At 30.0% G+C, this 23776-nt stretch overlaps 1 protein-coding gene across 2 annotated transcripts; it reads right to left on the bottom strand.

Annotated features, from left to right (window-relative positions):
• Nucleotides 1–8004: 8004 nt before the first annotated feature.
• On the bottom strand, nucleotides 8005–18653 carry LOC124833738 (protein VASCULAR ASSOCIATED DEATH 1, chloroplastic). Of its 2 annotated transcripts, none has more exons than XM_088094620.1 (18): nucleotides 18315–18653; nucleotides 17644–17709; nucleotides 17162–17212; nucleotides 16919–16984; nucleotides 16272–16367; nucleotides 16044–16142; nucleotides 15285–15385; nucleotides 15039–15193; nucleotides 12768–12808; nucleotides 12555–12642; nucleotides 12271–12357; nucleotides 11765–11819; nucleotides 10792–10858; nucleotides 9854–9953; nucleotides 9521–9582; nucleotides 9379–9418; nucleotides 8953–9236; nucleotides 8005–8494 (listed from the first exon to the last, which is right to left on the bottom strand). In XM_088094620.1, exons 1-18 carry the CDS (start codon nucleotides 18459–18461, stop codon nucleotides 8258–8260), a joined length of 1842 nt encoding a protein of 613 aa, XP_087950746.1. In that variant the 5' UTR covers nucleotides 18462–18653; the 3' UTR covers nucleotides 8005–8257. The 2 variants fall into 2 exon arrangements, with proteins under 2 accessions (XP_087950746.1, XP_087950745.1); XM_088094619.1 differs by having other exon boundaries at nucleotides 8005–8497; nucleotides 18315–18652.
• Between the last annotated feature and the right edge of the window lie 5123 nt (nucleotides 18654–23776).

Genomic DNA, 23776 nt, shown 5'->3' with positions numbered 1-23776 from the left:
TTATATATTTTAATATGTAGAATGAAATAACATTACAATCACATAATCTAGTTAATGGAAAAAAATAAACAATAAAAATTTAATAAGAACTCAGGTGAAAATACCTAAATATGGTGATGACAAATAAATCTATCTCCATAAATATTATTTGAATTCATTTACCAGAATTTCCCACATTGATTAAATATAAGTATGAATACATGTAATATCTGATTTTTTTAATTATATGGATAGAAATAGGAATGTAAATATTTATCATATTCATCGTCTCCTCGTCTATGTCTTCGTTTAAATTACTAAAATATTTATAATATAAAAGTCTTATATATATATATATATATATATTATATATATATATTATCTCTAGTTTTGTAAGTTTTTTTTTTCTTGGTTACATTTTTTTTTCATTTTTGGCTTGTTTTATATTCACAAAGTTTAATTAGATCTTTAAAATACTTTTCCTCTTGTCACAACGTTAATTACAATTTTTTTTCTGTGTGGTTATGCTCAATTGGATATTCTCAGTCTCATTGAATCAAATAATTTCTAGGTTTTACATTTTTCAGTTTTATTTATCATATTATATTAATTGATATTTGAAAAAATAAAAAAATAAGTATGAGTATAAGTATACAAGTATATATATGTTATCCGATAAAGATGAAATTGAGACAGTAATTATATATTTTTTGAATTTGGAAATGAGAAAAAAAATATGAATTGGGGAATGAAAATGAAATAATAAAACCCATACCCGCCCCACTCCATTTTTATCCCTACACCTAATTATGAATTACATAAATTTTAATGGGTTAAATATGTTTTTAGTCCCTAAACTATTGACCGTTTCTGGTTTTCGTCCTGTTTCAAAGTAAGGTACAATTTGGTCCTCATTCTTTTCGAAACGTTCGTTTTAGTCCTCGGAATTTTGGTTTTAGTCCTCATTTGTTCCTAAATGAGGACTAAATTTTTAAACAGTGTTTAATTTTCGAGGACTAAAACGAACGTTTTCGAAAAGAATGAGGACCAAATTGTACATTACTTTGAAACAGGGACGAAAACCAGAAACGGCCAATAGTTTAGGGACTAAAATCATATTTAACCCAATTTTAATTGAGTCTTGTTGTTTTCAAATTTGAGCTATATTTTATTTTTTGTTTCTTTTAATAAGTTGAAATATTTTTTAAATAATAAGAGTTTCTTTTTCTTTTCTCCTATACTATAGGCATAAGATATGAGAAATATAATAATTTAAGATTATCTTTAACTTTGGATTAGTAATTGGCGACATAAGATTGAGATTACTAAGTTGCCAAGTTTTCTAAAAATTCTATATAATTATTTTAATGAGTCATTTTTAATTTTATTTTCAAACGATTACCGTTTTATCATACAGTATTAATATTAATATGGCATAAAAATTTGATTTTTGTTCAAGTTTTAATGTTGATTTCCTGGAATTGAGGTGGTTTTCCTTTTTTTGTAAGTTGAGATGTTTTTCTTTCCCTGTTGATTGGAATGACAAATAAGGAATGTAATAATATAAGGTGAGATTAACACTCGATTAGTATTTAATAATTTGATGAGTCATTTAAGTGTTTGATGACATAAGCTTATGATGTCATATCTATGTAACTATTCACTTAATGTCATTGTTATCAAATCATTCTCATACCACATTATCTATAAATGTCAAATTTTCAAAGCATGAATAAATTAAAATTAATTATCTTATATGAATTTTTTTTTAAATTATTATCTTTAATTTGCTCATAAGCTATATTTTTAACCTATACAAATATTTTTTTCCCGTAATATATATATATATATATATATATATATATATATATATATATATATATATATTATTATGAAGTTTCTCCACCCATACCATACAATATACAATATAGTATACAATGTTATAAGTTTAATACAAGAAGTTTACAATGGTGACTTGATGAGTTGAAAGAACTATTTAGAACACAAAAAATGCTATTTTCTATTGTGATATAATTGTGAAAATTTCCAATATGCTTTAGATATTGTATAGATATTGTAGATGATGTTTCTATTGAGAACCACAACTTAAGACTTTTATATCTTACCATTGTAAATGGTTTGAATAATTGAGTAATTAATAATGATGGAAGACCTCCATTTTATATGTTTAGATTTTGGGGTGCATGGTGCTCCAAAGGGAGCCTATCCTTCATGGGGTCCTATTTAGTTAAATAGTACACCACTTACTTTAAGTAGTGTTAAGACAAATAACAATTTGGTATAATTCTTTTTTTTTTTTTAATTTCAATTTTGGCATAACTTTTTTTTTTCTTGATGTCAATAATTGAATAGAAACAAATGGACAATTCCATTAATAGCAAAGTTTTTTTTTATAGATGCTATTGACAAATATAGTTTAGTTTGTTTGTACTTGAGTTTGTTATATAAGCTAACTTTTTCTTATTGTATTTCATTTTAAAGAGTATGATAAATTTATATCATGTATTGTGTATTTTGTGTATTGTCTGTTTCTAGTTTTAGTTTTGTCCTTCTATTTTATTTTTCTATTTTTAGTTGTTTTTATTTATTTCATTTTTTAGTAGCAATATTATACAATTAGCTTCTATAGTGTGGATTTATCTAACTTTTTTGAGTTAAACAGTATACATTATCCTATTTAAGAAGATATTTTTTTTATGTAGTTGTTAAATATTTTTTAAAAACTTTTAGCACTAATATTTTACAATTTTCAAGTGATATTAACTAAAATTGGTGACATCAAATCAACCTTAATCATACATCTGTTAACACTATAAGGAATTTATATTTCTTGATTTGTAATGATCATTTAACAACTTGTGCTTTATTTAGGTCTTTAAAAATATAATTGTTTCTTGATAATGTGTTTGATATATATATATATATATATTATTATATATATATATATATATAATATATATTATATATATTGTGATTCTCTGTGCTTGTATTTGATAGTGTAATTATGAGAATTTTTTATATAAATATTTTTTATATTTGATGTTCATTAATACAAGTCTAGTGTATATAATAGTAAAAGTGTTTAGGATCGAACCAATCCAAACAAATAATAAAAAACTCAAAAAAATATGAATAACTAGATAAATTTTTGGATCGAATTTAGATTTTTTTTTCATAATAAACTCAAATTTAATCGAAATAAATTATTTATTATTATTAAATTTTCTATTATTTCACTCGTATATAAGAGAGATTATGCGAGAAAAAAACTTTATATGCCTAATTTATGTCATACTTATAAATTTCTGATAGAAGAATAGTCAATATGCTTAACATGTGAATGAGGTGGAAGAAGATTTGTTTGAATGGTGTAAATATTACATTATTAATCTTAGAAATAGAAGTGTTAAAATAAAATAATATATTACTATAATGAAATAATATAAATAGACTGATTTTGACGTTTATGTTTAGAACTAGGATTTGTTAGATCAATGAGAGATAGATCCTAAGGGCTATCTAGTATTCGTGCCATTAATTATAAATGCATTGTAACTACCTTTGTTCTTGTAATTTTTTTTATTGTAAAAAAAATTGTATTTATTTTATTGTTAAAGTATGGTCAAACTCTTACAAAAAGAATCATCTTTAGAAGGAAAAACAAAGTTTTGCTTCACTTGGACCATCTTGGAAGATGAAGAAGTAGTGTAGGATTTTAGATAATGTATTCAGCCATTTAGTGTAGGGTTCCTTAGGCTTGTATTAAGGCCTAATTAGTGTAGGGTTTTCTTTAAGTTAGTGTACATCTAAACCAAGTGAAAAGTGTGTGTCATGTATCATGCTACCATTGGAGATTATTTGTCTTTTATAGTGGTCAAATGACACTCTAAGATTGGAGAGGTTTTGCTTTATAAGTAGCCACATGTCCTTCCACCATTGGAGAAGATTTGAACACTTGTCTCAACCCTAGAGGGCCTCCAAATTCTCGGCCACACCTTAATCCTTAGGGTTAGCTTTTTTTTAGGGTTGTAAGAGACACCCTTGCCTGTATAAAGAGGTGTTTTCACTCTTGTAATCATATTGGAATTTAAGTAAGGTTATGTTATCCAAATTTGGCCACATTACTTCTCCTTGATCGAGACTAAAGCAATCTTAGAGGTTCCTCTAGTCACCTCACCTTCCTATTGAGTTGGCCTAACCTCTTTTTGAGCCTCCAAACATCACACCACCACCAACCTTTCAACTAAGGTTGTGAGCCTACCTATTGTCCACCACCATTTGCACAACCTTGGACCTTCATTCTCACTATATTTTGCACCATAACACTCGAAGGGACCGTCCTCGTTTGCTTCCTTTTAATTTTAGTCCAACCTAGTTATTAAAGAGGTCGTTATCACTTACTAAGATGTGTGTAAACAAATTATTTAATACTATACACAATGTTAAACAAAATAAATATTATACAAAATGAAGCAAATAATGAAACTATTAATTATGATATAACATTAGGTCGTTATGAGAAAAAAAAAAGATAAGACTAAATACATGCAAAAAAAATACATTAAAATTGCAAAATCGATAAAAAAAAATCAATTCGCAAAAGTTAGTTTGGCTTGTATTTTTTTTTTAATTTTTATGTTCAAAGCGAATCAAATTGCATGTAAGTTTTATATTCGGTTTGAATGAAATCTTTTTAAAGAAAAACAAATAAATTACACCATAGTAAATACCCCTGTATAATTGTAACTTTGTTAAAAAAGAAACACGTTAAAAAGGTTTGTAACTAATTAAAAGGTTAATTTCAAATACATGTTAATAACAAAAAAAAAGGGTTAAATATGTTTTTAGTCCCTAAACTATTGACCGTTTCTGGTTTTCGTCCCTCTTCCAAAGTAAGGTACAATTTAGTCCTCAATCTTTAAAAAACGTTCGTTTTAGTCGAAAAAACGAACGTTTTGAGGACTAAAACGAGGACTAAAAACAAAATTTTGAGGACTAAAACGAACGTTTTTCTAAAGAATGAGGACCAAATTGTACCTTACTTTGGAAGAGGGACGAAAACCAGAAATGGCCAATAGTTTAGGGACTAAAAACATATTTAACCCAAAAAAAAATTCAATGAAAGATAATACGATGAATATAGTCATATATAAGACTATTCAAGTCTTAACAACTTACAAATTTAGACTAAGGACTTGTTGTTTTGAGTGGATTTGAAGAGATTTGAGAGAATTTGAAGATAAATTTTTTTTTCGTTTATTTGAGTGAATTTGAAGGTAAATGAAAGTGAATTTGGAAATAATTTTTTTTTAATTTGTTACGTCGATACAATTCTATACTAATTCTCACAAATTTTATTTCCAAATTCACTCTCATTTACCTCCAAATTCACTCTCATTTACCTCCAAATTCACTCAAATAAACGACAAAAAAATTTATCTTCAAATCCACTCAAAAGAACAGGGCTAAATAGTCTCACGACTCAAATGTTATTTGTATAGAACTTTTGTTATTACTTTAAAAATAAATTTTAACTTCTTTCCTTTGACATATGTTTCAAAAAGAATATTGTTTTTAAAGGATAATATGGACAATCTCTTATGAGGTTAGTTTTTATAATTTTGAAACTAATTAAGTTCAAGCTAGAATATACACACTTTTATTATCAAAACCTAGAACATATTATTGAATAACCTACTCTTTTTTAATTTGTATACAATTTATCTTGTCTTTAAGTTGAGAAGATCACAATATGTCATCATCGTTTTTTTACCATACAATAGTCTTTGTTGAAGATAATATAATATTTATTATTATACAATTGATTTATGCTAAGTAGATTATATTTATAATGTTCTATTAATAAGACATTATCCAGTGGTTATGTATACCTATTGTTTTAATATTGATGATCTTCCCTTTTCACTTTTTGTTTAATCCTTCTTTCTTGTTTCATAAGTCTTCGAACATAGACATTCACCCATCATATGACATAGACACCATTATTTAATTACTAGGACAAAATCATTTTAATAGGAATTATTTTATCTTTATGTATTTAGATAGATTTATCATGTTAGCTTTCATAACTCTAAACACTCAATGTTTTTATACTTAACTATGATGCATGATTAATAATGAAGGTATGATGTTTATTTACTTGCTTATAGTATTTTCTCCTATATAGCTTAATTATGTCTTGTCATAAAGATTCCTTGATGTTTCCATCAAAAGATAATTTTTTTTTACCTCTTAAGTAATTACTTGATGTTTACATAGAGATAAATTTTCTAAGTTCTTATACATTTTTAATGTTGTTTTCACTTTCTTGGAAAACTTGGAAAGATGTTATTGGTGTGATCATAACTATCATAATAATTATTTAATAAATGTAGTTTGTTTAATATTGGTAGGAACTAGGCCAAATAGAAAAAATAGACAATTTCTTGTTTAATTTATATATATATTAAATAAATTAGATAGGCAGTAATTATTGTTTATCAAATATATTTACTGCACGAAGTAATATATGTACTGAGATTTTGCATTCCCAAGTCATTTTTGAACCAAAGATGCTTTCTCTCTTTTTGAGTTTTCTTCTCTTTTTATGGGTTCAACTTCTTCTGCTTTCAAATTTTTTTTTATTTTCATTCATCTCGTTTGAAACTCACTCATTTTTGTTTATATCTGTTCAAGTATACGTATTTTATTAATTTTTGTTAGTTATATTTTTCGTTCATCTTCATTTCAAATTGGTTTTTGTTTTTATTATATTTTGAAATTCAGTTTGTAATATTTACCGAATTTTGAAAGTCATAGAGTGAATAGTTTCAATTTTAATTAAATTTTGGAATCCAATTTAGAGAAGCACAAGATTTTGAAATCCAATTTACAGATCATTAAATTTCAAAATCTGATTGATAAACTCAACGTATATAAAAACTCATCATATTTTAAAGTCTAATTTAAAAACTCATCATATTTTAAGATTTGATTTAGAAATTTATCGTATTTCAAAATTCAATTTTTAAATTTATAGTATTTTGAAATCCAAATTAGAAAATTCATCGAATTTCAAAATTTTATTTAAGAACTCGTTAAATTACAAAATCCTCTTTAAAAACTCATTAAATTTTAAAATTTGATTAAACTTTCTGATTAAACTTTCTTTTAAATTTTAAAAAATTTCAAAATCCCGTTAAACTTCCTCTCAGATAAGTTAATTTAACAAGTTTAATCATGATAATATTTATACTATTAATAGATATTCTTTCATTAAGAATCTAAATAGCAATCTACAAGTGAAATCTAATTTTTTTTTTTTACTAAAATCTAATTTTTTGACTAATATGTTTTTCATGATATCACTCCTATCATGAATAATTTGTAGAGTTTATAACATTCAAATTCAACTCATAGTGTTTCTGATATTTTTAACATTTACATAGACTTTCTTTAAAAAATAAATAAAATTAGCTTTTGATTAAAGTAATATGTTTGATTTGAGAAAATATTCTAACACCAATAAAATAAGTCAGTTCAAATAATAATAAAAAATCTAATATAAATAGACCAGAGAAAGCATATACAAAAAATTAAAAATATTTTTTGAAAGGTAAATTGAATAATTTTTTTAATATGATGAAATTTTTATCTTATGTAATGATTTTCAAGATAAAAATCATGCATTTTTTTCATAAGTTTTTTTTTATGATTATGATATAATTTTATGTCGTGATCTTCGTGTTTTTATTTCCTTTTTAAATGACAATTATGTTTAACGTGAACTTATTTATTATTTAAAAATTAACGAACAAACAGTTTAAGTTCTTATTTCCAGCATTATTTTACTTGTTTATTTACAGTGAAATATTTTATACACTTTTTCCTTTACTAATAATATATACAGGTCAATGTCATTTTACCCTTCAATTAATTTGAAGCCAGATACTAGATTTTAACAACTGAAAAAATATCAAGCAGACCAAAATGGCAATCAAACTGTTAAGAAACGAAAGTTGCAATTTAATCTTAAAATTATAATAATGATACATTGCATTAATCTTATTTTTGGATGCTGGCAAACAACCCATAAGTAACATTATTTTTTTTACTCTGGGTAGAACACAACGTCCTCATTTACAACAAGGAAGAATGAATTTACCAAATTAAATGTCATGTCCATATAACACATGCATATATACAAAAGGATGTTATGGAGAGAGATATATTATAATTCACCAATGACATTTGGTAGCTACTTGTGTTGTTCTAGATCCTTTAGTTGTTTTTTTAAAAGTGAATGTTCATACCGCATCCTTTCAAGCCTACTCTCAACCATGTACATCTCATCTTTAAGGTGATGGATTCTTTTCTCCATCCATGCTATGTCTGAAGGATTTCTAGTCATGTCATTTTTCATAGTATTCATGAAGTCTACAGGAGTGTTCATATGTATGTGTTGAGGTCTTGCCAATAGCAAAAGTATGCTAAACTGCTGCAGAGAATAAAAGGTTATCAGTATTATTGACTTGGAATTATGCTGAAAGATAAATCTTTATAGACACCATACCATTAAATCTCAGATATTAGAAAATCAAAATTAAAAAAAAAAAAAAAAAGAACTGGTAACCAAAGCATTAAAGCCCAACAAAGATGCTTCCAGAGAAAACATGAGAATTGAGGGCTTGGATGATTCTATTATATCAATGTTACTCAACAGCTAAAATACGAATTTTAGATTCTTGAAATTTAGTTGTCATGTGAAAAATATAGTCACAAACTGAAGTGACAGAATGTGCAATTTTGATGCTAGCAAGTGCAATTTTTTTAACACTTTAAGTTTGAAGAAAACACACAAGTACTGCTAGTCTAAGAATCCTGACAGAAATTTATTTATATAATAAAGAGAAAAAACATAAATGTGTCAAAGTTCATGTTTAAAGTACACACCTGAATGAAGAAAATCAGGGCGATAATAGTAACAAGAAGCAGAGAAAGATTGCTTTGACTTTTCAAGGATGATCTGAACTTTGTCATAAGCTGTATGAACAATGGAACAGATGATGGTTCAGCTAAATGCCCTTGCAAGTGAGAGCCAACATTGTGGGTAGTAGTAGTAGCATCCAAGGCATTGCATGTAGGTAGTATCTTTGTAGGGTTACTTTGTTCCTGTGATCCTTCTGAAGATTCTCCCGTCTTCACTTCTCTATCTAAATTTATTTCACCGTTTTGATCTACAACAGCAGAACCACTTTCAGAATCACGAAAGTAAACCATAACTCATAAAAAATTAGACATTTTACTGGACACAGTGTTGTATGGAACCCAGAAGGAACTTCAAATTTTTTGGAGATATAGAAATTTTAAAAACCAAACCTTGTTTTTCAAGGTTCTTCTCCTTCAACCTTTCATGTGCCTGAAATATCAAACAGTTTCAAATAAACATCCAAAAGAAAGCTTGCACAGGCAGCAAAACAAAATTTGTATGATAAAAGAAACAGCACAAACACAAGATTACCATGTTCATCCATGTCGCATAAGCATCTCGACATTCTTCAATTGTTGATTGTACAATTTTGCCTGTGATTGTATTGACATGGAATTAAAGAAATTTCAAGCTCATGATGACAAGACAAAATAGAAAACCAATAATATTAAAGAAATTAAAATTGTTTAGGGGGAGACAGATGATTTTTATTGAAAAAATTCCTATGATTCAGTTATGTTAATGTCTATAACTAGGAATAAACTAGAAGATCAAAATAAAATAAAAAAGAAGAAGAAAAATATAAGGAATTATATTATCAATATTGAATATCTTTTATTACAGACATCAGAATTCCACCCACACCTTTCCAAATAGTTTTTTTAGAAAATGCCACATTCACATATACGCGCATGATGCAGCATTCTTTGGATTCATCCTTGTCTCTATCTACACTCCACAGCCCCTAATAATTCACAAAGAAACCATTCATAAGTAAAAACTCTTAATTCAAGGGAAACATAATTAACAATGAAATTACTAAACAGAGAACTAAAAGAAGACTGCTTCATAAATAAAATAAAGTTCAATAATAACAACCTCATGGAGTCCCAAAATTGGGTAATGAAATAGTAATCTTTTAACTACGTAGATTGATTTACTCAAAATTGATACAAGCAATTCATTTATAACTTGTGTAACTAATTAAGTGAAAACAATGCATGCTGAGGTACCCTGATGTCAAGAGTATATAATCCAACATTAAATACAAATACCAGAGATTATACTGCAACAGTAACAGCAAACATTAATCAAACTCATTAATCAGTTAGACATCCAGAAATGGAAAACAGTCCAAATGTTTGAAGCCTAATTCCTTAAGGGACCACTATATTTAAAAATGACACAATAACAGCCCCCTGAGTACCACTATCAGTAAAATGTGCAAATGATTTTCCAAAAGCAGCCCCAAAAAAGTAGTTGTATCTAGCAATATAAAGTAGGTGGGGCCCATGCAATATAAACCGTTAATTTGTCTTCCCTAAATTAACCTTGAGAGATAATTGGTTTATGATTGAAACATTTTGTGTTGATGATATTATTCACTTCCTTTTTTTCTTTTTGTTCCTCTGCTGAAGAGATATTTCGTCCTTAATCTCAATAAATTTGCCCCTCTAACAAACTTTACTTTTCTTCAAACAATATAACCCAAGAAATATTTAATTAAAAATGTATAAGTCAAAAATTAAATTACTTAAAAGCCAATGTGCATTAGAGAATTATTGTTTCAAGAAAATCCGTACCTCAACACGGAAATAATCTGCATAAGGTACATCACTGACTTCTTGAGATGTCTCTATAACCAAATGACTGGATGAAATAACAAAAACATGTCAAGATAAGAACATATTATAAACACCTTAAAAACACTACATTTCAATTTCATGTACTCAATGCAGTAACTTTTAGACAAATAAATCACAAAGAACACAAGAAAATAGATAAAGGGAATAATAAAATTCACAAAGCAAAAGCAATTATTTACTCTTCCACATAACATAACAAAAGTATCAAAACTCCCAAGTCCTACACAGTTTATATCATCCGAGACTAGAAAAGTAAAAACAAAGTAAACAAGCCACCAACAAGCTTCTACTTGTATGCTGCGTTCCAAACTTAGTTCACGGTTTGAAACAGTGAAGGAATAATAAAAATGCACAAGAGAAGAAAAACCAACCATTTTTACTCTTAAACATAACATAATAAGTATCAACAATGCCAAGTCCCACCCAGTTTTTATCATCCAACATTAAAAAAATAAAAACAAAGTAAACAAGCCACCAAAAAGCTTCTACTTGTATGCTACTTACACCATTCCAAACTTATAATACTTGATTTGAAACAATTAAATTGGTTAATTAAATAAAAATACCCCTTCTCTCCAATATACACCCACCTCCCAATCACAAGTTCTTAAAAAGCAAGCAACTAGCAGGACCCAAAAATTCCATTTCTATCAACTGTGTAAACTCTGGCACCACACAGCTTTATCCAGGCTACAATGCAAATAAAACAGGAAGATATGCTATTGCTACACTTCATTACGTTATCCAACCCACCCCACAACCCACAACATCCATCCCCGTAATTATCCTCTAGCTAGCTTATTTTTTGTTAGAAGCTCCCTGAAAACTTTACCTTAAAAGATTGCAGTGAGAGCGGAAGATGAATACATGTAAAACATAAATAGACTGAGATAAAAGTCATTGAAAAAACCTGTTCTTATAAATACGAAATTTCTGGACCTCATTGCAGCCACCAAATTTTGCTCCTGAAAAAGAAACCTCGTCATGTCCACTGGCACATAGGTAGGATGCCAACATTTTTAGCTAGCATTAAACATTTAGTTCCAATGTTCTTCAATTAGTCACACAGAACACTCATCTGAGTCCCATTAACTATCATTAGGTCTACTTTTCCACCATTTTATAAAAATGTGACCTTGTGGACATATTAGCTTTTCCTTCTCATAGCTTTACTTAAACATATTCAGTCAATAATAACTATGTTAATAGCTGGTTGCAAAATTTAGATTCCATCCTTAAACTTATTCCTATAAAATTGAAGAGCTCCATAACTCATGAACATGTATGTCAATGTAAATTAGTTTATATGACTTTTGGGTAATCAACAACCTATAAATACGATGGGCTACACGTATGTGAAAAGTAAGTTGGAAAAATTATACAATGTACGTCAAAATTAAAACAGCAGAAGCATACCAAGATAAATTTTTATTGGATGTTGAAATGACAGTTCACGAGCATACCCAAATTTCTCCTGAGGATGCCACGAACCACACTTAAAGTCTGAAAGCAAAACAAGTAAAAAGTAAAAAAATAAAAAGATAAAGAAACTCATCAAACAATGATGTATGGAGAAATACATCAGTTAATTCTACTCCTTGCCTAAAATAATATTAAATGACAATGAGAATGGTAAGGAATACTAGAAAATGAAAATTGTCAATTGAAATGCATAGGTTTAGAAGTTTCATGCAGGTTACCTTTATCACCACATTTTTTGTGAAAAGACTCAAGAAAATTTACAGCATCATCTGAGAAAAAGTACCTAAAGAAGTCTTCAACCTTTATCTGCAATGTGTAAAACCAAAACTTTGAGAAAATCTCTAAATTTTAAAATTAAGATTTATCAATATAACAACGGAAACCTTAAAAATGTAAAAAACAGATCTAATGATTTACAAGTAAGATTATACCGGAAACACTGCTTCTGCAACGCATGTAAATGCTTCATCAACTGCATATTAGAAAATAAGTTCAAAATCCCATCAGATTAGTTGCACGTATAAGGTGAACCAATAGCAGAGTATGCCACAAGATAAATGTGGTGGACATCTACACATGTGATGTTTCTCCTTTTCACATGCATACAATGGTTATCAAACCCTAATAGTAGCACATAGAGGCCTAAAGAATGTATAGCAAGATGACCACTATTCTGAATAAAATAAATCAAGCTAAATAATTCATATTACATATTTATAAATTCTCAAATAAAAGGATACACAAGAAAAATGTATATCTATAATTACTAAAAGAAGATAAATTCTTAAACATAGAAATCAATAACACCAAAGACACATTCTTAATAGTCCAGCGGCTTCAAGGACTGTGAAGTTTTTCAAAATAGAACATAACACAAGAAATACAGGGTAAGTGGTAAAGCAGAATACAGATTTGGGATTAGGCCCCAAAAAAAGTATAAACAAAAGCAGAAGGATGAGCAACAAAACAAAGGCAAAGGAAGGGCAAAGATTTTTCATTAGATTTTTCTTTACATTCTTTAAATTTGTTGTGCAATGATCACTTTTGCTCTCTGACACTCATCACACTCTGAGCATTTTCGCTCTCCAGCACCTGCCATGTCCTATTACCATTTTTTTTCTTTCAGCAGCCACCAGATCCTCCGGCAGCTGTGGTGTCATCTACCCAATTTTTCTATACGGGAGACACTATGTCCTCTAACCATGTTTGACAAACTTGAACCGTATGATACATATGTTCCACCTTGAGGGGAGTCTTAACGATGTGATTTGAAAGGAAAAGGCATATTAAAGATTAATTGTCACTTTGACAAAGAGAAAGTCGTGTTTAGGATATATCTACTAGATGTCATGATTTACTCTGTCAGCTTCACAACCAACTGGCTGACATATTCACTAAGTCTCTGTTAGGCATGGAAGTAATGAGAGGGTTAGATCTTTGCTTCTTTTAGTCCTGTTCTGTCATTTCCTTTCTCTTGGTTCCTAACAATCTCTCAATGGACCTTGTGTTGATGGCATTTGTAACAAGCACATCTCATATGATAAATATGCTCTAGCTTAAATGGGGAGTGTTAGACATATGATTTGACTATATTAGAAATGTTACTAGATTACACTAAATGGGGAGATAAAACACAGAATTCATTATATTTCTTCTCGGTTCCTCTCTTCTAAACATGGTACCATAAGTTTTTCAACACTCTTTAACAACATCCTAGAAGCACAAGTCAAGTGGCATGTTTGAGGGTTTAAGCACGCCACTAAACAAATCTAGAGTATGTAATTTACTTCCGTCCAACTCGTAATTCACATATTGATCTTGCATACCAAATGTCAATAAAATTTTATCTAAGAATAGTTATGTAATCAAACCGTTCACACTTTCCTATATTTTGGTACTTTTGTCTACAAATATTTTAAGGTCCGAGTTTAGGTTCAAACATGCTCTAAATTTTATAAAACATGGGACAAAAGAAACTTCACTTCAATGGGTTATATTGTGAGAAATTTGTCCTAAAGAAAATTATATGTTGACATAAGATTGATTCATGTTATGGGTGCATGTGTACACATGTATGTGTATATAGGAGCATAAACTGAAAACGGACTAATAAGGAAACAGAACCATTGTGCACAAATTATGTAAAACGTTGAAAAAACTGGGGTTAGAAAAAGAAACGGGAAGAGAAAAGAGATGTTTATTACAGATACAATCCAGAATAGTGAGGTTCACCATGCCTAGATTTGAAATTATACTGAAGAAGTTACAACGCCAAAGAAGTAAAGTTTGCAATATCTACCTCTTTTGTTCTTTAAAAGTTGCATAGCTTCTTTAAATAGCTAATGATATGATATTGTTCGTTCAATTCAAGCCAAGTGTCCACAGGACAATAGCAGAGTGGCAGTCTAAATTCTGAATCCGTTCCACAGCAAAGTAAAGGTGTTCCTTTTATCTATAACCCAGTAAAAGTGTTCCTTTTATCTATAACCCAAACACCTTTCCCACAATAACTATCACTATATCAGGTATCCCTTGAACAATTTGAAACAAAATTAGAGTTATTTCCCATTAGAGCAATTTCTAAATAACTTCAAACATTTGATTATTTAACATGAAATCATTATACACGCACATGCACACATAGATATACATATATATATATATATATATATATATATATATAACATATATTACAAACTCACTTGATGGGGCATCAATATCCTCCTCGTTCCAATTCCAACTCTCACTTGGAGCATCATTATTCAATTCAAGTTCACCAACCTGTTGTTCCATCTCTGAATCCCCCCCCAATACAGGGATGTCTCCTACAATGGATGGAGACCCTGCATCTTTGCTCCTGGTTCACGTATACAAGTAAATGCTAAGTGAGTTGCACACCAAAAATAATCTAATTATATAAGCAACATACAAAATGGTCATTAACTTACAGGTCAGTGGGGAGTGATGCATTGTCAGGTATATCAGAACTTTTGACATTTTCAACAGCTACAATTCCATTATCTTGGCTGTTGAACTCAGACATTGCCTCCTGCAATAAAATAAATAAATGAGGGTAACAGTACAAGCAATGCAATTTTGACCAACGGATTTGCATTATAAGATCTTATTATGCTCAAAAGATGCAATTTTCCAAAGAAACTGAATGCTGAAAATGATAAGTGAAACAATATTTTTCAACACATAACAGCTAGGCAATGCATTCTGTGAAAGACAGACTCATGTTCCCAGTAGGAAAACAACAATGAAAACAATAGAAAAATTTAATTATCCGTGTTACTACTCTAGTTTGGCAAATATAGGATGCAGAACAATTTTGTTCAATACAAAGTAACAAAAAGACCATAAGCTAAAGACTGATCCAGATAATGTAGAAAACCTAAGAGAGATACCTAAAATAAAATTAAAAAAACAGATATTCAACATATAAAATCCTACAAGAAACTTTCCATACAATATCCTGCTGTTGATTAATGACTGAGCATCTCCTTGGCTTCCAAACTAACTCTCAAACTAGTACCTTCTCTCTGACCCATTACCCATCACCAGATTTTACTACAGTAGAGGGGCACCATTCTTTCCTAAAATCAACCTCATTGCCAACATACAAATTTATAATGTTTATATACTAACAAGAGAACGAAAATCAATAAACAACTAGTATCAAGATAGAGTTCTGTAGCAAATACCTTCTGCTCCATGATTATGGCTCCATTGCTGTGTCGTGACCATCCATCATTAATAATCTTAAAAGCTTCATCACGTGATAGGAAGGATGCGAAGAAGTGCTGCGAAATAAATACATGGGTTAAGACATTGCAGCACAGTACAACAGAAAATACAAATAGCAAAGTCATATTAGGGACATAAATTAATTGAAATACAACTTGCATAAATGTACTCCATGTCCAACACACCTTCCTGTTTCCAGCATGAATTTCAATGGCATTGGGAAATATCCCAGCTGTCTTTGCCCTCCTTACACTAGTGACTTCAGGTAATGGGATTACTTTCTGAAAAGCATTGATATTTCCAATAAGCAGAAGAAAATGAAAAACTTGTGATAATAAAAAAAGTCATGAGATGAGATAGTTTTCCATTAAAATTCATATTTGATTGAATCTACTAAAAATCCAACCCTTCATCCACTAGTTAGTTATTACTTAAATGTAACATAAATGGGTAGTAGAAAGTGAACAACTACCAAAATAACTTAAAGAAGAAAACTAAATTCTGCCACACAATTTAAAAGCAGAAGCCACTTAGGTGAGCATAATTAAGTGTATAACAATTTGAGGTAGTCTCAAGTGTTTTAGATATCCTTCCTATGACTAAAGAGAAAATTACAAAGATCAACACCACAAACACAAATTACGTTAGGGAAAGAAAATACATATATATCAGACTAGCAGAAAGTCGACTTAGTAGAATACGCATATACATTGAACAAGCTTGAGACATATCTTATACTTATAAACATATTATAGGTAAATTGAAATTTAATTCCTCCCGTGAAGAGTTAAAAAGAATATTTAAATGCAAAGATTTGCATTAAGCACTTTACCTTTGTCTCATATCCAAATATGTTTGAGTAGAAACAAATGAAGTTGACAAAGAGATACATATGACCCTACAACAAGCAATTAACAAATCATTAGGAAAACAAATGAAAATGCTATTTGTTCAAACCGTGGATGCATTTGAACTTATTTTCAACCAAGCAAAAATAACGTAGAATTCTTCAAATTTAAAGGATAATGCATACTATTTGTGAGTTAATACCAAAAAGTTGTGAGAAAAATATTACCTGAATAAGTAAGTTTTCCTGGATGGCACAGTTAAAATCTTCAATAAGGACCTAAGGAAAATAAGAATGCAAAAGAAGTGTCTTTAATTAAGAAAATTAATTACAATAAAACAAATGGGGAATCAAATCGCAGTACGTTCTCAAGTTTGAACTCCAAAAAACTAAAAAATGACCAAATTCCTAACAACTCTCATTTCATCAATGTGGTTCATCTAAAATTGTTGTAAGAATTAGATATGCATAAATAGTGCAAGGAAAAATTATTTCTTGGTGTGATATTGGCAAAGTAAAATGATTGATATATAGACTTCAGTTTTAGGTAGTATGGAAATGGAGTATTTAAGAGTTTGATTGATAAAACATGGTAATGTGAAAGACATAGAGATTGCCAACTACTTCATTATAGGTGATGACCACTAAACCAACTACAAAGCATAAAATTATACATTAGATATCTATATGAAAGATGGAGCATCACTCACTTCCTCAGGGGGGAGATGGAACAATTGACGATACTCTTCGCTCTTCAATGCGTCCGGAGTCGCCAACTAAAAAATAGATTGATCAATAACATATCGAACTTCAAACAAGAAATATATTTCAGTTAAATGTGATAAATAATAGAAGATTCCAGAGAGCAAAGCCATCTTGTGACATCAAAAGCCAGAATTCATAGTTTCACAGAACCCCCGACACCAAATTTAACAATGCCATACTCAGGTTAAACGACAAATCAATTTTAAACAAGTGAAGTGTGTCGAAATTAGGAGATTCCAGATAGAAAATGCATCCTTTAAAATCAAAAGCCAGAATTCATAGGTCTCACCGAAGCCTCAACAATAAATTGAACTATCATTTCAAAAGCTTCACACTCCAGCTAATCGAAACTTCATTTAAGTTTCAATTAAGTGCAATATAATTTCAGGTTAATATGTCAAAAAAATAGAAGATTCCAGAGAACAAAGGCATCCTATAGCACCAAAATCCATAATTCATAGATTTTACTATCTGTTTCGATTAACTCCGCGTTCAAGCCAAACGACATTTCAATTAAGTCTCGATCAAGTCAAAAACGACACTTCATAGCATCAATTCGAAGAATAGCAAAATGCACCAAGCACGAAATCGAAAGCCACGGTGATTAGCGAAGTACCTGAACTTCGTTATCGGAGAAGTTGTTCGCCGAGGAATTGAACGAATCGCTCCGATCACCGACGTCGGGGGAGGACAACGGCGAAGGATCCACCGACCGCGACGGCGGTTCGCTCCTCGCGGCGGCGGCAACAACCGGGGAAGCCATCGAAGAGCTAGAGCGAAAGAGAACGGGAGAAAAGAAAAAGGGTAGATCTGAAAACTTAGAAGAAGGAGGCGGTGGTTGGGGGTTTTACACGGTTTTAAGTAACGGGGACGGTACCGCGAAAGCGTCGTTAAATTAAATTACCGTTTTGTTTTTATGATTTGATTTGAGAGTGTTGTGTTGGTTATGGTTTTGGAGAAGGGTTGAACATTAGTCAACGTCGGTGAACGGATAAATAAAGGGTCAATCCTCTGTGCAATGGCGATGTTGACCTGCGACACGTGACTTTTCTTCTCTTCGAAATTGCCATCTGTCATGAGAAATAAGCTGGTTAAAAATGAAACAGTGTTTAGGAAAAAATTAGGAATATTGAATAAGCAAAATAAAAATAAGTCAGATAAAAATATAGAATAATACAGCATAGAATGTCAATAATTAATTGATAAGTAAAGTAAAAATTAGTCATAAAAGTCTACTCGCTTACTGAAATTTATTTAAAAATAAAAATTAACTTTTTTTTCAATAAAAAATTAACTTTTTTTTCAATAAAAAATTGAAATTTCGAAAAAAGAAATAGACTCTAAGATTAAATTAAAATAAAATTACAATTTATTTATTTTTTAAAATTATATTCTCTTATAATTTTTATATTTTTTAAAATTTTCTTTTACGAAACATTATAAAATTTAACTATTTAATTTTGTATAATTTATTATAAAATCTTATATCCACTTTATATAAATAAGATTAATTTATAATATATAAACAAGTATAAACTTTATTTTATAGGTTGAATTTTATAAAGTTAAGTTATGTCTAAAATCTACCTCTTCACATGATATTAGAGTGATCGTTATAGAATTACTTTATTATCCAATTATCCATTATAATCTAAAGGCAATTATCTATTATAAAAGTATTAAAAAAATAATAAATGCATCTGATACGCTGTCGTTGACACTATCAAATTAATATTACTTTTCAAGGCAACTTCAGTATTGCCAAGTAGTATCTAAGAAAGTAGATAGGGCTAAAGTAACCTGAGTCGTCTTCCTACAAAGACGGAATTGCTTTCGAATATTTGACTCTTATGAATTTTATGCAATGCTTATGAATAAAAGTAATTTCCAAGATAGATTCATCATCGGTTATTCACGGATAATTGTTCAATTGATTATTGTTTAAGTTTCAAATTAATTAAAGTAGATTCTTAATTAATTTGAGGGCGATCATCCATTTAACCAAAGTAAATTCTCAATCAATCAAATGCAAAATCTTTTTAGATTATTCACAATAAATTCAATCAAAGTACATTCTCAATCAAATTCTATTGTGTTTAATCATGTCTATTCTTAAATCTCCTAACCAACTTAAAAGTTAATCAACCAAAGTAAATTCTCAATTGATTATAGTTGAAATTATTACTACCAACCAAAGTACATTCTCAATTAAATCTAGAAACCCTAAAACTCATATAATCAATATGCATGTAGATTCAAACACATTATGATGCAAAAATCTTTACTTTTAACAAGATAGAGAGATGAAAGACATAGAGAGAACAACTTAAACCAATAATCAAAGTAAACAATTGCATTAACCAAACGTAACCTCAGAATCCATCATGGAATTACAGTAGAATAGTCCTAGATGCTTAGCTCTCCATGAATGGAGTTGAATACAAGATGAAAGAAAAGTGAGAGGAGTATGAGAGAATGAACGAAGTGAAGTCCCCTCTTTTTTTGCCTCCCTTGGGTCTCTTTATATAGGTTTGATTGGGCTTGGACTCTGAATAGTTTGTTGATAAGATATTTTCTGTTGATATATTATATCTTTCAAATATTCATTAGATTAAATCAGTTTTAAAGAATATTTGATAGATATTAACTCAATTATCTTATATCCTATATCTTCCAAATAACTAAAAGATTTAGATAATGATAAAATTATTTGGAATTATTTGGAAGATATTTTCTGTTGATATTCTCAAATTAAATTCAACAACTGAATTTTATCTTTTAGATTTTCTAACTTTTCAAAATTGCATAAATGCCCTGAAATTTCTTCTATCTGCACTTTAGCCCGTTCTGAATTTTCCAAATAAAATCTGATTTTGGGCCTTGAATTGCCATTTGGACCAATAAAACTTATATTCTCAGCTGCACAAATAAACATTAGAACATCCAAGAATAATTTATGCGCTAAAACTCACTTTTTACGTCTTTTTATTTCCCAACAATACCAATCATCACAAATTCACTTAAAATCAACCATTTAAGCACAATTATCCCATCAAAAATTTGAATTTTAAAGGATAAATGTGGACATAAATATGCACTCATCAGCATCATAAATCCATGTTAAAGTTATGAAAAACACGTTAACCTTTTAGAAATTATTAATATTTATAGTTTTCATTCGTCAGATTAATTTTTTTCCATAAGTGAATCTCTTATATATATAACTTTTTAAATTACATGAATAAAATTTTTTTGAATATGTGGGGGGTTTTGGGTCTAAACCAAAAGTATTACTAAAATCCATTAAATAAGTTGTTAAATTTTAATGTAATGTTAATTGTATTTGATGATTGAAAATGAATTTCCCACAGCGTGAATGACATAAAAAGAAAATGCAAGGAAGAAGTTTTAATTTTTACCCAAAACTGGAAATCCAAAAGAAAACAAAACATAATCAAAGCCACCCGAGAAACGAAACCCCACTTGAGTAAAACTTTTAATTTCAATTAATACTCTCTAACTCAACAAAAGTTAATATGCTTTAATTGAATGCATAAAAACATGCATGCAAATTGATCATTGTCATTAATTTAAAAAAATAAATAAATAGCATTAAAGTAAAATAATTTGATTTAAGAAAGTAATTATAAAACGTAAATGATAAATAATAAAATAATTTATATGATAAAGAAACAACTCATTGTAAAATGTGTATATAAAAAAATATTATTCTATGTCAGTCCTTGTACGTGGAAGGAAGGGACAAATGTCTAAAATAAAGAGATTGAGCATTTTATAGAAATTTCCAAACCGTTGGTCATCTCATTTTTCTTAGAATCTGTATCTCTCTAAAACTCAAGCCTCTACTTTTTCTCCTCCTTCTCTCTAGAAATTCTTCATCTCTTTTCATTTTTCCTCAAACAACCATCGTTTAAGCAATCTAGGAGTCAAGATCATTTTCTTCCACCGATCAAAAATTAAGCTTAGAGTCGGTAAGTTCATCCTCTTCTTAAAAATTTTGTTTCCTCGCACATGCAAGCCAAGTTTCTAGTTTCATGTGTTCATCGGCTTCTTCTTCTTAGATTCTGATCACTTTTTCTGGTATTTTGGGTTGGTCCATTACCGCAAATCGGCGAACTATAGGTTCTTGAGATTTTCTGGTGTTAAGAGCAAATTTCTGAAGTGGTAGAGCTGTTCGGTCCAGTTAAGAGGTAAGGGAAGTTAGCTAATTTAATTACTTGGTTTTGATGTATGAATATGTTGTTTGATGATTATGCATGTGTATGAAATTGAATGATTTGGTATTTGGTGTTGTTGGTATGAAATATTGATGATGCGTTTATGATGATTGTGTTTATGCTTGATTCTAATTCAGTGACCGAGTGAAATTTGAAGGAAGTGTGTTAGTAAAAATAGAGGGATTTGTGTTTGGTCTGAGTTTGATCTATATGGGAAACCTGGGTCAGTTATTTAAAGACTTGTTAGAATCCTTAAGACACTCAGAATTGTACCAAAAACTAGGAAATCTGATTCTCGATCATTGAGTTCATGATTCTGCAGAATTGACTCTCAAATCTGTGATGAAACTCTCTTAATGATGTTAGAAAGACTTAGATATTCTTAATTAATGTGTAGGGATGTATATGACATACGTTTGGAGGATTAGAAGTTGGGAGAATGTAGTGAAATTGGTAAGGTTTGGTGTTGATCATACTTCTGCAGTTATTCTGCAGAATTATGTAATTTGCTGAGGGTCTTTAGTTGACCGTTCGGCTTTTTCTGGTGCTCGGTCTTAACTAAGTTCTGCTATTGTGGATTATCAGTTAATGACCGATCGATCTTGTGTTAATATTCAATTGAACATAGCATTTGGTCGAGTCATGGTTTTTGATTTTAACTGCGTTCGGTCTGTTATAGGCCTTAACTGTTAATGACCGCTCGGTCATGTACTGTCTTGGTAGTGCTCGGTCAGATACCAACACTCGGTCTCATAAGTGCTCGGTCTTGTGCTAGCACTCGGTCTCTTCGTAGTACTCAGTCTTGTACTTGTATTCGATTTTAATAGTGTTCGGCTTAAGCTAATAGTGTTCGACCTAAGTCAATAGTGTTCGGCCTAAGTCATTAGTGTTCGGTTTAAGATAATAGTATTCGGCATAAGCCAATAGAGTGCGGCCTAAGCTAATAATGTTCAGTCTATTTCAATAGTGTCCCGCCTAAGCCAATAGTGTTCGGCCTAAGCCAATAGTGTTCGGCCTAAGCCAATAGTGTTCGGCCTAAGCCAATAGTGTTCGGCCTAAGCCAATAGTGTTCGGCCTAAGCCAATAGTGTTCGGCCTAAGCCAATGGCGTTCGGTCTAAGCCAATAGTGTTCGTTCTAAATCATAAGTGCTCGGTATAAGTTCAAGTGTTCGACTCCTGTTTGAGTCTTACTCTTTAAATGACCATTCGGTCATGTTCATATGTAGGGAGAGTTTCTCCTGTTTGGCCTTGTCTATAGGTGGTGTTGATCTTTTCTGTTCGGTTGTGCTCAAGGGTGGGGGTTGTTTTACTGTTTTTGTGTGATTTTTATTTAAGGATGTTATGGAAAAGGAAGTATGATAATTGTAATGTAATGTGAAGGTATGATGATATATTTATAATATGGATATGAAAGAGAATTCCAAGGAGGAATGTCTTTCAATGTGATAAAAGTATGAATATGGATAGACTAAGCTGGCGTTCATCCTGACATTCTAATGGTCACCGAGTCTCAAGTAGAGAATGGTGACGCATGTGGTGAGAATAGCAGGAGACCTGGTCGGGTATAGCTTGGGGTTCCAGCTAACGGACTAAACTCATGTTGTAGCTTGCAGTTTCCAACTACAGTGAGGGATGAAGGGCTAACCTCGTGTAGCTGCTTGGGTTTCCAGCTATGGTATTCGTGAGGTTTCCAGTTTACCTTTCCATGAGTGCAAGAACGGTCGTAGCTACATAATCATACAGTCCGAACAGTCAGAGTAAAAGTGGTCGGTTATAACATGCTTGTATGATTTTTGTATATGTATGATTGTGTTATATGTTTGTTTGAATTGTATGTTAA

This window comes from Vigna umbellata, chromosome 7, assembly GCF_029865625.1.
Source record: "Vigna umbellata cultivar VRB3 chromosome 7, Vumbellata_1.0, whole genome shotgun sequence".
NCBI lineage: Eukaryota > Viridiplantae > Streptophyta > Magnoliopsida > Fabales > Fabaceae > Vigna > Vigna umbellata.
Note: the sequence above shows the minus strand (reverse complement) of the source record. Positions and strands in the feature narration are given on the sequence as shown.

Excerpts from the sequence above, each read along its gene's own strand:
- LOC124833738 (XM_088094619.1), bottom strand. The coding sequence starts at position 18,461 with ATGGCTTCCCCGGTTGTTGCCGCCGCCGCGAGGAGCGAACCGCCGTCG. Across the intron at positions 16,985-17,161 it reads AGGAAAACTTACTTATTCAG|GGTCATATGTATCTCTTTGT; the intron begins GTAATATTTTTC and ends TGCTTGTTGTAG. Across the intron at positions 16,143-16,271 it reads TTCATGCTGGAAACAGGAAG|CACTTCTTCGCATCCTTCCT; the intron begins GTGTGTTGGACA and ends TTTATTTCGCAG.